Genomic DNA, 15442 nt, shown 5'->3' with positions numbered 1-15442 from the left:
TGGTCCAACAGACAACAAGTCAACTCTGCATTTCTTTTCATCTCGTTAGAGAACTTCAGCTGATGCCACAGAGGAAAAGCAATGTCAAGATTAACTCTAATACTAGAAGAAGACCTGTTGGCTTGAATTTTGCTGGACAAACCACAAGCTCTGTAGCCACACACCCTTCCCCACACAGAAAAGAGCGCCACACCCAGAGACATGCCAAAAACAGAATAATAAATACAGGTAAATGGGTAAACATATGTAAAGACAGATTACCCGTGCATCATAGATATGTCTTAGCATGGTTATTTTATAATATGTTCATGGTAAAATTCCTGCATAGTATGCCTTTAAGTAAAAAGATGCCACATTGAACACCAATAGACATTTATACAGTAAGTTTTTGTCTTACCTTGAACATTTTTATACATATATATATATATATATATCAGTTTTTGCCTATTATTGAAAAATATTCTGCTTGAAAGCAATAAATTGACCCTGACAGATGTAAATCTTGTTTCTAGGTCATTTCGGAGGCAGGGGGGAAAATTTTAGAAAATGGGGGATTTTGAGTTTTCTATGGAGGAAATTGAGAGACCAACTGGCAACCCTGACTGCGCGACTTTACAGAGAATAGAGGGGTGGGGGCGGCAACTCTGTTTCGGAAAACAGTCTGCGGGAAACACGTACGATTCTTTCAGCAATTCTCGTGTTGCGATGGGGTATTATGCTTTGTTGTCATACCTTTACCGTTTATCTTCTTCGGTGTATTTGGTTAGTTATGCTTGCTACTTACTTGTTAAATCCCCTTGAATCACGTTTAGCAGATAGATCAAGTAGGCCTTATATTGTGATCAAAGAGGTGTATTGACAGCTGCTATACATTTATCCTTATAGGCTACACCAAGGTATGCCACACCACGGAAAGCAGAAAAGAGATTACAATGATGATGCCGTAAAAATGCCCAGATATACAGTGTTCTGTCATCCGACGTTTCATCATGGACCTAAACTTAGCCTACAGGTTACCACATTAAAACAAGTAGGATGTAGATCGACTGCAACCTAATGTAGGCTAGTTAAACTGATGTAGGCTACAACATGGGTATTGAAAACTTTAGCAGCATTATTAATGTAATTAACTTTTTTTTTAAACTTACGCTTGATTGCAAAATGTATAGTCGGTTGCTAGCATTTAGCTGTAGTGCCATTACGACTTAAGCTTCTGTGAATATTAGAAGGCATGATTAGCTGCCTTCTTTTGATACAATATAGCCTACTACAAAGTAGCAATCACTTGTGCGAAGGCAGAAGGTCATATTGCTGATTTTTCGCTCCGCAATCAAAGTGATAACCACTGAACAACTAACAAAGTAGCCTAGCTAACATTGAGGAATCTAATGGTTGCAGTTTGTCAGAGTTCCTTCCCTGTTGGCATTACAATTGTTTAGGTTTGTGTGGTCTGTGACGGCCAAGCTCTGATAAATTCAGTCCTTCACGCTTCCTTGTGCATGGGACCAAATCATTTCTAGAAAGAACTGGGCAGCTCAAGAAAAGGCTTCATGATAGTGCTGAAATAAGGTAAAAAAAAAAACGCACCCGTTTTTCATGATCTTTTATTTATTGAATAAAAGTCCATATACAACGCACAGTTGTAATGCAATATAAGCAATTAAGCATTGTCTTTTAACAGTAAGATAAATAGTGCGATGTTATCATATGACAATAGCTAATTGCTAATCGCTCTGTTCTCGTATCAGCATCCAGTCTTTACCCTATGCCTGTAATGCATATAGGCTACCAAATGTGTCTTAGCCTACTCTCAAATACAATGAAAATATAAGTTTTGTATCGGGAAGAAATCTTTAAAAGTTTAAAATCATAAATCGAAAAAAAACAAAAACATTCAATGCTAATTGCATTTCCAACAGTGTTCAAAACATTACCCTCACAAAACACATTTTATTCCTTTGGAAATTTGGCATCAACTCACCGTGAATGCATGACTTAAAATGGGATATTTGGTATAGGCTAATGACACCACAATATAACAGACACTAGGCCTACATTCGTTGTTCATAAAGCATTGATTAGTTAATTTGACAGTTTTGTAAGTGTTCATGTTCAAGTGGGACAAATTAACGCACTGACCCGAACTACTCGTTTAATTCGGGGGCGGGGACATAGATTCGTTGTCTGACTAGGCAGGACGGGGAAAATCCAGTCACAAGTGCGTCTGGAACGGCTGCTCACACCCGAATTCTCACCGCTCTCATTATTATCAGATGGCTGTTTTGTCTAATGGCATAGTTTTCAGCGGTGATAGTCCAGGATGCCACTATCAATATTATTTGACAAGAACAGAGGAAATTATTCTCTGAGCTATACACTTTTTTAAAGCCTACTATTTTAATAAAAACGACTTTTTAGACTTTTCGGGAAAATGCGCTGAGTTCTCTTCAATAAATCTTAAATATTGAATTGTACTGGGGTTTCAACCACACCACATAAAATAGCTCAGCAGTGAAATATAATACGAAAATGAGGATGAAACGATCTCTGGTTACATGCGAATGTAACTGACATCATCAAAATACATTCTTAGCCCTTTAATTAATCAGACAAATAATTCTTGCTTTTGGTAGCCTACTGTATCTTTTGAGTTGAGGCACATATCAACAAATCCATTCAACCAAAGGCAAATGCTGTTTTTCTTCTTCAGCACTGCATAAACTCGATAATGATTATCTAGTTCTTATGTAAACAAAGGTCAGAACTTGGCATTATATAAGTCTACTGTAACCAGGCTATAGCATAGACATGGGGAAATGACAGCTCCATTTGTGTATTTTGCATTTTGGAATTATATCACATCATGATACATAGTTATTGGCAAAATTAGTAATACTATAGTGTTTAACTATAACAATCTTTGGATTGCTTCAAGGCCGACAAGTTTCCCGTTACGATGCAGTTTCCACTGTGCATTGTTAAGATTCCGCTCTGGGTCATTGCTTATCTTTGGCTGCAGAATGCTAAACTGTAAACTTTCCCACTCAGCTGCACTAGCACGGGCACCTTCGACCTGGTTTTACTGCTTCCTCTGAAGAGTGTACAACATTAGGGACAAATCCACTTTTCACTCCTTCCCAGTCCTCTTGAATGCTTATTTCACCTCTTTTCACGCGTTCGTAGATATCCCTCGTCAGTACAGTGAAGGATTCTTCAACATTCACAGTGTCCTTCGCTGATGTCTCGATGTACTTCATCCCAAAGGCCAAAGCCACTTTCTCAGCTTCCTCGCGGCTCACCTGACGCAGTTGAATGAGGTCGCACTTGTGGCCCACCAGGAGGAAAACTATTTGAAATGGCTGCACGTGCATCTTTGCCTCTTCTAACCAGTCTTTCAGGTGTTCAAACGAACGCCGGTTGGTCAGGTCAAAGACCAGTAATCCTCCCACCGAATTTCGGTAGTATGAGCGTGTTATGGATCTGAAAAAAACAAACAAAAAAACGCACTGTTGCTGTCAGCAGGCAAATTAAGTTATGCACAACAAGTTACTGATTTATCATATCTTTGTCATGAAACTTTATTGTAAGTCAGTAACTTATTGGCTAACAGGCAAGTCTTAAGTGAAAAAGCTTGAAGTTTCTTGGAACTACTACGCTCATACAGACAGAACTGAAGTAGCCTACCACACTACATGGGGGGGTCTACTTACCTGAATCTTTCCTGGCCTGCTGTATCCCAGAGTTGAAGTTTGATACGCTTGCCTGGTTCGATCTCCACCAGGCGGGCAAAGAAGTCTACCCCCACCGTCGGATCAGATATATCCGTGAATTTCCCTTCAGTGAAGCGGCGCAACAAACAAGATTTTCCCACTGTCGAGTCCCCAATTACGATCAATCTGAACTGGTAGATCCAAATCGCTTCCATTACAACATCCCAATTAAGCTGTGAAATAATGATAAACTAGACTATGCGCACAAGACACTAGTAGGCTATAATGACAATGCAATTACTAGCGGTGCAGATTTGGTAATTGCGAATAGAACCCTATAAACGACGGGACTGAGAAATTAGCACAAATAAATATTTTCGTATTTTAGTTAATAGCCAAGTTCTGTGTCTTGTTAAGACAGCTTGATGTTTGTTATTCGTAAATTCTGCATAGGCTACTGTGCGCCACACTCTGCTTCCAGCACATTCGTCCAAATGTGGCATTACTGCAGATATCACAGCATCCCTCTTTTTGCCATGCCACGTTTCGTGCAGTTAAGTACACATTTTCAGATCCCGTTTAAAAAAAATAATTTCAAAATGAACACACGAATAACCTAGAAGTTTAGTTATGAATAACCGTATAGCCTGTCTAATTATATTAGGCTACTTTAATTTCGTTATTGTGTTTTCTTATTTTAATGTCGTAGCAATAGGCTACCGGAATATTAAATGATCAATACTGGACGAAACAGTAGCTAGCTAACACTGCCCACTACTATCGTGATCATCAGACACCACTTGCTATGGAAAAGGAGTTGTCACTTCAGCACCACATACAGTTCGGTTGAAGACACAAAATTGCCCAATGGCACGGAAATGCGCACTTTGGATTGACAGCTACAGACAACGTATACCAAAGACGCTTAGGAGCGTGGTTTTGGAATATACCCAATCAGATGTTAGAAATACGTTCCTGGGCGGAAAATAAATAGTTAGATTTCCTCGTTGACGCATACACAGTCCTGACCATTAGGATGTAATGATTTACATCGATACATCCTCGTCGAGATTAAAAGCAATAAAAAGGAAATGGAAGGAAACGAGGGGTGGCGATACAAAGGTATAAAATGGCAATGACTGAGAATATATATGATTTCATATTTCAGTAAAATGTAATGGGCTACCTATCAAGACAATGCAAGGTTGACAGTTTCTTAGTGATGGTTATCAGTTAGCTAGCTAGCAAAGTTGCTAAAGTTTGACCAGCAGTTAGTTCTGTGCCAGGAGTGTAGCTAGCACCTGTCTCAGTCGTTCAATGCTTTAAATGTCGGCTTCGTCATCTAAGTTGGCAGGCTAGTTAGCGGGTGGCTAAGGTATACGAGTCACTGTAGCGAGCTATACACGTGGAAGCCACGTGGTAAAAATTCCTATTCCTAATACATACTACTGCACTGAATTTTGTTGAGGTTTCTTGCAGAGTGGTGGGCTGTGGGTAGCTGACGCACAATGACATTTTCTGTCCGATTTGTTTTGCTCCCTAACGTTTTGTGTTTTCTACGTAACCAGCGCATATTGACATTGTGTCAGAATCTAACAGCATGAATCGAAGCTCGAATGACAGCGGCATCTCCTGTTGCAATTCTCGAACGAGTGAGTCCAGCCTCCAGATCACATTTAAGTTACCTGCCGAGCTACAGAATTTAGTAGGCTTCATTAGATCAATGCACCACGCCATTTAAAATAGACTGCCCAGCAAAGTCAATGTGCATTCGGTTGCAAGTTACAAAGTTACCTTGTGTATTTTTCATGTGGCTTGATACATTTCGCTTGATACTAATGGAGTTAGCTGTAGAACTTTCTACCCCTGTATATTGGACTTGTTCGTAAGCGTCTGCTCACTGAGTGAGCGTTTTTCACTTTGGTGAATAATGTTCAGGGTTTCTGGGACATTTGGGGAGTGGGGGGTTGTACAGTGTACCAGACCTGGGTCAAATACGTATTTGTTTTGGATTCAAATACTTTTCTGTGCTCTGTTGATCTTGCCCGGTGTAATTGAGCCTGCCAATAGGACCAAAAGGTGGGGTTTGCGCTTTTGAGGGTATTTCATTGGTTCAAATACACCAGACAAGATCAGTAAAGCATAGAAAAATATCTGGGGGGGGGGGGGGGCGGCATAGAATTGCTCTTTTAAAGTCGTGGTAAGGTGATACTTTTTCTGTAATTGTTCTCTGGCTCTTTTTTGTGATTGTGTAGTTTTGTTCACTACCATTTTTTTGTTTCTTCAGGTTTCTTGCAATGGTCTCTAATTGTGTTTATTACATATATTTCAAAAAATGTATATACATTTTTGTTTATTTATTGTTTCTTATATTATTTATTTTTACTATTTTTTCCCCTTTTGCTCTGTATGTTTCTTGAGTGGGTATTTGTGTTAATGTGGTCTCTCTTTCTTAAATTTTTCTGTCCTGTGCAATAAAGGAGGCGCAAAAGTCTATCTCTCTCTCTCTTGCGCGTACGCACACACATGCACACAAAAACAATATGCTGCCGTATACAGCATTGAGCTGGATTTCTGATGTTAATGTTTCATACAGATACTACTAAAGCAATATAGCTTAAAACTTGTGCTCATGTGAATTTAGAGTGAGGAAAAAATATCTGACTAATAGCTGTAAGCTAAATGGTAGTGACATGAAAGCCTTTCTGTGTAGGGGAACTGATGAGGGTTGGTGGGGAAGTTTGAAACAGGCAAGAATCGCTGTCTGTGGCAGAAACTTTAATGGGCACACTATAATAAGATTCAAATTCCTGGAAAGATTAGTGCTGCACTTCTCAGAATTTGGGTTCAGCTCCAGAGCTGAAGGAGTGCAGAACTTTGGAGTCTGTACGTATCAGGAGCCATCCCCAATCCCTCTCTCTCCCCACCTCCTCTCCCTTTCCCCTAATATCTAACTCTGTCTCCATATCTGTCTTTTTCTTTGTTGTCTGTTGTTTTTCAGGGCTGCTGCAGAACGGGATGGAGTCAGGGGAGCCCATGGAGAGTGAAGCTTACCACAGGCCATGGAGAAGCTTTTTCTCAAGCTACAGGCTGAGAGATGTCTTTACATGGTGAGCAAAAAAATGCGTTGATTTTACAGTAAACTGAGACCATAACGAGTAAATAAGCTAACCGTATGTACGTGGCATTGATAGATCTCATTTTTAAGTCTAGCTCTACAGTGCCCTCATTTTAGAAACATTTGCTTCTGAAAATTGATATGTTATGTACTAATTGGAATGCATTAATGTGCTCCTAAACCTTTCAACTTAGCATCCTTGATTGCCTTTATAAAACCTGTCAGATCAAACAGTCACATTTGCATCGCAGGCATTAATTTGTCATTTGTTGATTTTTAGTTGATGACAGTAAGTAGGGGTAAATGCAATATGATGTGGACTCAGGAAAAACATGCTTAACTGATTGTCTTGCATTATCGAAAATATTTAGGTCACAAGATGTTTACAAGATGAGGAGAGATGGTCTTTAATTAATTTTGCTGAAAAATTAATTTCTAAGAATTTTTAGATGGAGATATTTTTGTATATGGATTAATGCATAATTTTGCATTGATGTGTCCTTTTAAACAATTGCACTTGCAATCATTGCAGGCACTTACTCAAGGTGATAGCCATGGGTCAGGCTCTGTCCATGTTGATATGTGGGACAGCGGTCACCTGTCAGTACCTGGCTTACAGAGAAGTGAACACGCCAATGTTACAGAGCTTTTTAAATTATGCACTTCTCTTCCTGACCTATACCATCACACTGGCCTTCAGGAAAGGTGGGTGAACCATCCTACTGCTGCTTCACTGTCTAATAATGTGTACTGCAGATTCATTTTGCATTCGGACCTGTGGAGCTGTTCTTGCACATTGAGATTAATTGAATACCACTTACCCTCGGTCTCCATCCCTGTCACTGTCTCTGTCAGAGTCCGGTACACTGCTGATTCCTTTACATTCTGAATATCATCCTGTATCATTCTTTTTGAAGCCATGCACTTGTATGAGTACTTTTTATTTGATTGCTTTGCAAGCATGCTTATCTAAATTTAGATGGGTTTAAAATTGACATGATTTTGCACAATTTACTGAAGGAGCGCTGCTCATTGCTTACACTATGATGTCTTAAATTTTACTGGAAATTTGAGATCAACCAACTGGGATTGAAAACCTTGATTCTTGGGTCCAGGGATTAATGCTTCAACTACCACATAAACACAGTCTTTTATAAAGAGCCTTACCAGAGGGCACAGCACCAGTGTGCTATGTTTCAGTAATTGGAATATCATTTCCTTTTTTAAAATTCATGCAATAAACATTTTATTTCTAAAACATTGTATTGCTTAAAATTGATATGATGCAATTTTCAAACTACTGAAGATTTTAAGTTAACCCTTGTGTTCTGTTTACTTGTTTGCACCTGTGAATCTGTTAGCCTAGGTCAGATATACCCAGGGCATTATAGGGATTTGAAAGTGTTTTTTTAAGGATTTTAAAAGTATTTTAAAGAGCAAATATGCTCAATATTTATTATATTTATCTCAGTTCCAAACAATATAAACAATATATGTGATTAATGGTAGCCATTTACCTCTGCTAGATCACATTTAACAATGGAAGTGTCATTCATTTTTTTTCCACTATAACAAAGGCTTGGGGGACCTAAATGAGTTTTTTCTGTAAAAAAAATAAAATGAATCAAGGTTTTCATGCATTAGATTATTGATATTTATTGTCTGACATTCTAATTTATTTTTCATATTCAAAGAACCATTTAGGCAAGACAGATAATGCTAATACAGGTGATGAACTGCAAATATAAACACAAAACAACCACAATTACAGTGGTTTAGGTTACAACTGGTTAGGAAATAGATCTCTCAAAAGTGGCTTTCCTCTTTTGATAAAAGTTTAAAATGGGTCAAGCTAGCCCAAACTGAAGACAAGAATTAAAAGGAGTGATTCAATGACCTGGCAATACAACTTCTCCTTTGAATAATCAAATTATGCTCATACTGTGTTCATGCATTTTGTTTGTGCACATTTTATATTTAAATGTTTACCAAACATTAACCATTAACCAATTGTACTGTTTGCTGCTTGTGATTGCTCTTTCCTTGCCCTTCTGAATAGGATGTGAAGTCGTTGTTCATGGCATGTCAACATTAACTCCTTTGGTGCTTTTTCTTTGGATTTTTAAATACAGGTGATGAAAATATTTTGCAGATTTTAAAGGCAAAGTGGTGGAAGTATTTATTTTTGGGGCTTGCTGACGTTGAGGCAAATTACACTGTAGTGATGGCGTACCAGTTCACAACACTGACAAGCATACAGGTGAGCAGATGCTGTAATGTAATTGTTAACATACCTGTGCTTGTATGCAATAGTAGCATGTTCATGCTGTTACAGCAGTGATCCCTTAAGAGATCTTGCATGTTTGTGTTTGTCCCAATCCTTGCTTAAAGAAATCAGTTCAGAATTCAGTTCTTTGAATATTCATGTGTAGGCAGGTCATTGCTATACTGCTGCCCTAATGTTATAGCATCCGCACCGTTCCTAATGTTATAGCATCCACGTGTCCTCTGTTCTATTGCTGTTAAAGTAGGGATTCCTGAATGTGTCCTTTCCATGTTCTGTGTTCCAGCTGCTGGATTGCTTTGTGATCCCTGTGCTGATGGTGCTATCCTGGATCTTCCTGAAGACCCGATACAAGGTGGTGCACTATGTGGCAGTGGGCGTGTGTCTCCTGGGGGTGGGGGCTATGGTTGGGGCTGACCTACTTTCAGGAAGAGACCAGGGTTCCAGTGAGTACACGGTTGCAATTACCCATAACTAGCATAATGTATCTAAAACAACATAACCACTATTGCTTTCATGTCATAACCACTAACCTCTCTTTTTTTCTGACATAAAAGATAGATATTTATACTTGTTTTAGCCTTTGTATATATATCTGAAGGATTTGGAATAAAAAAATTAACGTATTGGTCACATGAATTGAATATTATACATCAGTACAATGCTCATTTCAGGCTTCATTGCACAGACTTTATTAACAGCTCCCAGTGTTTAATCCTGGACTTGATCCTACGATTATTATTCACCGAAGTAAAGCCTGCATGTAACCAACAGGAAGCTGGGAGCTTTACTATGCTAGTTAGAGAAATGAAATTAACTGTTTATATGATTCCTTAATCATTGTTTGGTAGAGGTATGTAAATCATGGCCTTATTGGAGTCCAGAGTGATTTGAAGTTTGAAATTTAGCAGATTAATATATATTGAAGCTATTTAGATTACGTGTTTAAGTCTTGGCTACTATAGTAAAGCCACAACCTGCAGTTAAAGTCAGTTTCCCTAATGCCTGGTGCACAGATTGATAAGTTGTGTTTTTAGATGAGTGTGTAAATGGAATGTAGGTCTTCAGCGTGCTGGTTGGATGTCCAGTAGTGATTTACTTGTGCCTCTTTCTTTCCCTCACTGTAGCACGCAGTGTTCTGCTGGGTGACGGGCTCGTGCTCCTCAGCGCGGCCCTGTATGCTCTCTCCAATGTGTGTCAGGAGTACACGGTGAAGAACCTGAGCAGCATAGAGTTCCTGGGCATGGTGGGGCTGTTCGGCACCCTATTCAGTGGGATTCAGCTGTAAGGGATTCCGCTGCTCTGTTCTGGGTGTAGGGGTAGGGCTTTAGGGTTGTTGAAGCTGAATATGTATACCTCTGTCTCCCTCTGATGAACTCCTGCCAAGCATTATTTTTTATGCCTTTCTTACTTATTTCCCCTAATTTGCAATGGCCAGTCATAATCACCGCTTGCGCTCATTGCTGCTAATTGGGAGCGTGCGGACAAGTGCATGCTCTCCTCCAAAACATGTGATGTCAATCCGCTGCTTTTCTCACTGGAGTCCACATGTCCACAGAAATGCATTGGTGGGAGACAAAAAGTTATTTGCATAAGCAAGCAGACTGGTCACCTAATTGGCCAATGAGAGTTGCTAGTGAACAATGAAAATCCTGGCTGAATGAATCCCTCCCTTATTGGCCAATGCTATGGCTAATTATGCATCGCCTTATGGGGCTGCCGGAGTCAGCTTTGGCAGTCTAGATTCAGTACCAGTACCCACCATCCTCTTTATCTCCATTCTCTTTCTGCTTTGTCTGTCTTTTCCTTCTCTCTTGCTCTTGCACTTACTTGCTGCTGAATTAGGTGCTAAATTATCTGATTCACAGCATATCCGCTTGGCTAATTAAATCTACTTTGCATGTGGGTCTGCATGCAAAACATCAAAACAATTCTGTTTTAAATGAAGCTAATGAAGTTGTGCTGGCTCGAAACAGTGGGGATGAGGGGACTATCTGTCCATTCTAATTGCTTGTACAGACTTAGGCTGGTCTGAAGCCATTATTACTGTTTTTCTTCCATTTTATCCCACAGAGCAGTCTTGGAGCACAAAGCTATAGCTATGATAAAGTGGGATTGGGCTGTTGGTAAGTTAATCCTGATTTTTTCTGTTTTATGAATTCTCGTTTTTAAAAAGTAAAAATTAGACAATATGAAGTGCAAAAACCTTTTGGTTGCTCAAACCATCTTTAGTGCTAGTTAAAACACAAAACACAAGACACAAGACATGCACATGTGGGTGATTGCATGGTGCTTGATTTGTAAGAACAGATAATTTATTTGGCTGAGCAGATCCATCTGGTTTTTAACTCTTTAACTTTTGGACTAAATATTTCACATGCTAAATCTTAGAGAAAAATGCAGCTGTCTGGAAGTCCTGAAACTGAACTTATGTTTCAAACCAAACATAATTTCATCTATAAACATTCTTAAACATAACATTGGCTGTTAAAAAGAGTTCAGTTTTTTATTTTTTATTTTTTTTATCTGAACTTCCAGTTATCCCATTCCAGAATAGCTCTTCTAAGTTCTTAATATGGAAGTCCCTCATTAACATTGTCACCATAAAAATTCTCAGCATGGGTTTTCATGTGTAACGCCACAGATGGGTTTTGTTTCCACAGTCCTGCTCTTCACCGTCTATGGCCTCTGCATGTTCGCCCTCTACAGCTTAATGCCTATGGTCATAAAGTTGACCAGTGCCACGGCAGTCAACCTGTCCCTGCTGACCGCGGACCTTTTCAGCCTCTTCTGCGGGATCTACCTTTTTCACTACAGTGTGAGTAAAAGCAGGGGGAAGCCATCTTGGGAAATTACTAGGGCTCTGCTTGGTCTAGTACAGGAGTGACAGGTCTGATGTACATGGTTACTTAACTTTTGAGAACCAAAATGGTAAAGAACTATACAGACTGGCTTAGTAGACACCCCCGCAGCCCCCGTGGTACAGGAGGGCCCCCGTGCCCACAGGGCCCTGCCCTAGCAGGGGGCCCCTACTGCCTACAAGGCAAATAGGCCACACCCCAACCAAATTATCTAAGTATCTAAGGTTGCTATAGGACTTACATAATGCATAAGGCCTTGTAGGCAAATAGGCCACACCCCAACCAGAGTATCTAAGTATCTAAGGTTGCTATAGGACATAATGCATGTTCTGTCTTTGTGTCAGACTAGGACTTAATACAGGTTTTATGAGGCTTTAAGGAAAATGGATTCAAGGAGGAATTTTAATCTTATTACCTTGGTCGGGAAAAGGAGAAGCCTGAACTGAGGTACAGTGCTTGGCTGCTTAGAGAATATATGTGTGTGATCTTTCACACAATCAATTTTTTTATTCACAGTCGATATTACATGAACGGTATATATGTATACTGTTTGCACATACACTCAGCAAGTGAATAGGATGCAACACAAATGGTGAGTCCAACAGAGTATCAACTGTATATAGTGTCAACACTATCTGACTATGACCTAAAGCAAGGGTTGCTGAACCCTGGCCACTGTTTCAGCAAGGCTAATCGGTGCTAATGTTCAAGGATTTCAATCTGAGCAGTTCTCCTCAACCCTGATTGTGGAGGTCAGGTGTAATGCACCCGTGGAGCTGTTTTCATGTGCCCCTCCTTGTCTCCTCAGTTCTCTGGTCTGTACATCGTGTCATTCGTGGTCATCACCGCGGGCTTCGTCATATTCAACGCCGTGCCCACGTTGACCCCCGTCCCCGCGTCTGGTCCCAGCGAGGGAGAGCCGGAGAGCCCCTCGGTTGAGGAGGACGCTGTGAGCCATGGAGCTAAACTGGACGTTCCCTCTGAGAACGACGAGCAGGAAGGAGGGTCAGGGAGCAAATGCACGGAGATGCAGTGGAGTCAGAGTGAGCAGACGGTATGCACTATAGAAAAGAGCACCAGGATGTAATGGCCTGAATACCAAGGATATTTATTTTCCATTTAGCATGTGCATTTGTATACCAGACCCTTGCATAATGCACTTTTAGTGTAATCTGAGCGACCATGTACATTCTTGAACATTCCTTTCCACCAGCACTGTATTCATGTTTTTTGTAACAAGGAAGAACAAGCATAACCTATATATGTATATATTTGAGACACAAATGTGTGTCCCTGGCGCGTAGCTTCCGTTTTCTTGAATACTACTGTAAGTGACCTAAGCTACATAGCTGAAAAGAATTGTTTTGTATTCTCAAGATGATTGTTAGTCAATAGTTTAAATCAAGTAAATGTTTTTGTGCATTTAAAAGATTGCACTAGAATGTACCTGATCTCAAAGCTGGCATAATCCTTCATTTATTTGCAATTTTTCTTTATTGTATCTTAATCACAATTCTTCCTATTTGGAATGCCCTGCTGCAATTATAGTGCCATCTTAACAACAATGAACAACATGCTGTGTTCAGGAGGGTGCAGACATGACCTTAGAGTAGACCTGTGAGGAAGCGGTGATTGGTCAAGACATGAGGAAGTCCTCCCTCCCTGAGCAACATGAGGGCCTCTGGTATGAGCAGAATTTGATCTGACTGTACAGTGCTGTCTTCAGCTGTATCTGCCCCTTGTCAGCCAATTCCCAGTCATATTTATACATTTGAAGGAACTTCTTTTTGCTGTATTATGGGCCAGTTTTTTGGAGTGAGATTAGTGACAGTATCATTTGCTAATATTTTATAATTATTTGCTGTGAGTCCCACTCACAAATGTATAACATGACTGGTAAATGTGTAGAACACTGCAAATATAAAACACTTCACAAATATGAATATGAAGTAACATTATATGGAATGTTTGCAAATGTGCAACTCTGTTCACTATCTGTGTGCAAATCTGAACATATATCATTCATGAGAGGCATCAATTGTAAAGCGCTTTGGATAAAAGCGCTATATAAATGCAGTCCATTTACCATTTACCATGAATAAGTGCATAACTTGCGGATCATGTCCAATCACTATTTGTGAATCAAAATTGTGTTCCTGTGCAGTCCTTCCTCCAAATATTTAGCAGTGTTAAGCTCCTGTCAAAGAAAAATCACAACTGCGTAAGTGGAGTTTAGCTGACTGAAGCAAATGGATTAATTGCCTGAGAAACCAATTACCTCACACTGCAAACGACTCTCTATGTCTGATTATGTTTGCCAACTGACATACACATTTGCCGATCTCACTCTTGAATATTTGCAAATATTTTTTGTATTTTTACTTTGTGAAAGGTTTTACTTATTAACAATTTGGTGTTACATTTTTGAATGGTATGCTGTATATTTGAAAATAATATTGCCACTAATGTCACTATTTTCCTCTTCTCAGTCATTATGTACTGTAAAGTAGTCCTCCAGGTTTGATCTAACGTCTAATCTGAGAAGGGTTTAAGTGTGAGAGGTCTTGATTCTCATCTTATGAAAGTAATGTATTTATACAATGTTATTGTATTTGGCATTCTGAACAGCGGTGCTAGTACCAAACGCATTTTGGCAAGTTGCAGGCAGCATGCTACAGTTCCAGTATCGTACCTCTCATTGTTTTCTGTTACAAATAGTCGAGGAAACATCATTTGAAATTTTAAATGGGTGAGCTCCACTCCGGTGGCAGATGAACCTCCGTTTGCCTTATTACAGCTCTTGTGCTTTACATGACATTTTTGTACAGACAATAAAGTTTACATCCATCTTTTGCCTATATTTATTATTGTGGCTACTTTGTAATATTTTAAATTGTAAGGTGTGTAATGGTATTGATGTTTAGTCATTATAAACATAGCTTGGACAAAACATTGGTATGTGTTAGCATATCATAGTGTTGACCAGTTTTCGCTAAATTGACCAGTTTTCCTTTTTCTGAGTCAGCAGTCAGTCAGCAGTAGGCCTACAATACTTTCCATTTGCCCATTGCCCATTGTCTTACTCTCAGTAATGAACACTTAAATAGCTCTTGTCACAAGTTATATTGTTGACATGACAATTACCAGTGGTGATAATCAATGTTTGCACAATATGGTATAGTATGGTAAATTTACATGGAGCCTCATATTCTATGTCTAATCGAATTAACTAGGAAATCAACTATTTTTGATGTAACCACCTCAGTCGGAGCAGAATATCCCCTTCGATTGAAATTCCATTCGGTTTGAAAGGCTTGGTGTAAACCTGATAATCCGATCAATAAGAGAATGTTACCCATGTAAACGCTTGAACTGCGAAATTACATTGTGAATAGTTCTGATTTCGCTGAGCTCCTTGTCGCTTATGAATCAAACTTGATTTGATTCCATATGTCAATCGCTATATATA

The 15442-nt window shown here is 39.4% G+C and overlaps 2 protein-coding genes across 3 annotated transcripts; one reads left to right on the top strand and one right to left on the bottom strand.

Annotated features, from left to right (window-relative positions):
- Positions 1–1568: 1568 nt before the first annotated feature.
- Positions 1569–4558, bottom strand: LOC135263168 (ras-related protein Rab-39B-like). The gene is made up of 2 exons (XM_064350853.1): positions 3711–4558; positions 1569–3480 (listed from the first exon to the last, which is right to left on the bottom strand). Exons 1-2 carry the CDS (start codon positions 3923–3925, stop codon positions 3054–3056), a joined length of 642 nt encoding a protein of 213 aa, XP_064206923.1. The 5' UTR covers positions 3926–4558; the 3' UTR covers positions 1569–3053.
- A 138-nt stretch (positions 4559–4696) lies between these two features.
- Positions 4697–15442, top strand: LOC135263166 (solute carrier family 35 member F2-like). Of its 2 annotated transcripts, XM_064350851.1 has the most exons (10): positions 4698–4832; positions 5279–5362; positions 6712–6820; positions 7361–7533; positions 8961–9088; positions 9399–9558; positions 10240–10396; positions 11186–11238; positions 11776–11930; positions 12782–15442. In XM_064350851.1, the coding sequence occupies exons 1-10, from the start codon at positions 4802–4804 to the stop codon at positions 13058–13060; spliced, it is 1329 nt and encodes a 442-aa protein (XP_064206921.1). In that variant the 5' UTR covers positions 4698–4801; the 3' UTR covers positions 13061–15442. The 2 variants fall into 2 exon arrangements, with proteins under 2 accessions (XP_064206922.1, XP_064206921.1); XM_064350852.1 differs by lacking the exon at positions 5279–5362 and having other exon boundaries at positions 4697–4832.

The sequence above is a fragment of the Anguilla rostrata genome, chromosome 9 (genome assembly GCF_018555375.3).
Source record: "Anguilla rostrata isolate EN2019 chromosome 9, ASM1855537v3, whole genome shotgun sequence".
Lineage (NCBI taxonomy): Eukaryota > Metazoa > Chordata > Actinopteri > Anguilliformes > Anguillidae > Anguilla > Anguilla rostrata.
Note: the sequence above shows the minus strand (reverse complement) of the source record. Positions and strands in the feature narration are given on the sequence as shown.

What these genes read in the sequence shown, in the direction of transcription:
- LOC135263166 (XM_064350851.1), top strand. Translation starts at nt 4,802, where the DNA reads ATGGAAGGAAACGAGGGGTGGCGATACAAAG. An exon ending in CGAGGGGTGGCGATACAAAG is followed by an intron (nt 4,833 to 5,278) that starts GTATAAAATGGC and finishes CTACGTAACCAG; the next exon opens with CGCATATTGACATTGTGTCA. An exon ending in AGGAAGAGACCAGGGTTCCA is followed by an intron (nt 9,559 to 10,239) that starts GTGAGTACACGG and finishes CCCTCACTGTAG; the next exon opens with CACGCAGTGTTCTGCTGGGT.
- LOC135263168 (XM_064350853.1), bottom strand. Translation starts at nt 3,925, where the DNA reads ATGGAAGCGATTTGGATCTACCAGTTCAGATTGATCGTAATTGGGGAC. An exon ending in GCAGGCCAGGAAAGATTCAG is followed by an intron (nt 3,481 to 3,710) that starts GTAAGTAGACCC and finishes TGTTTTTTTCAG; the next exon opens with ATCCATAACACGCTCATACT.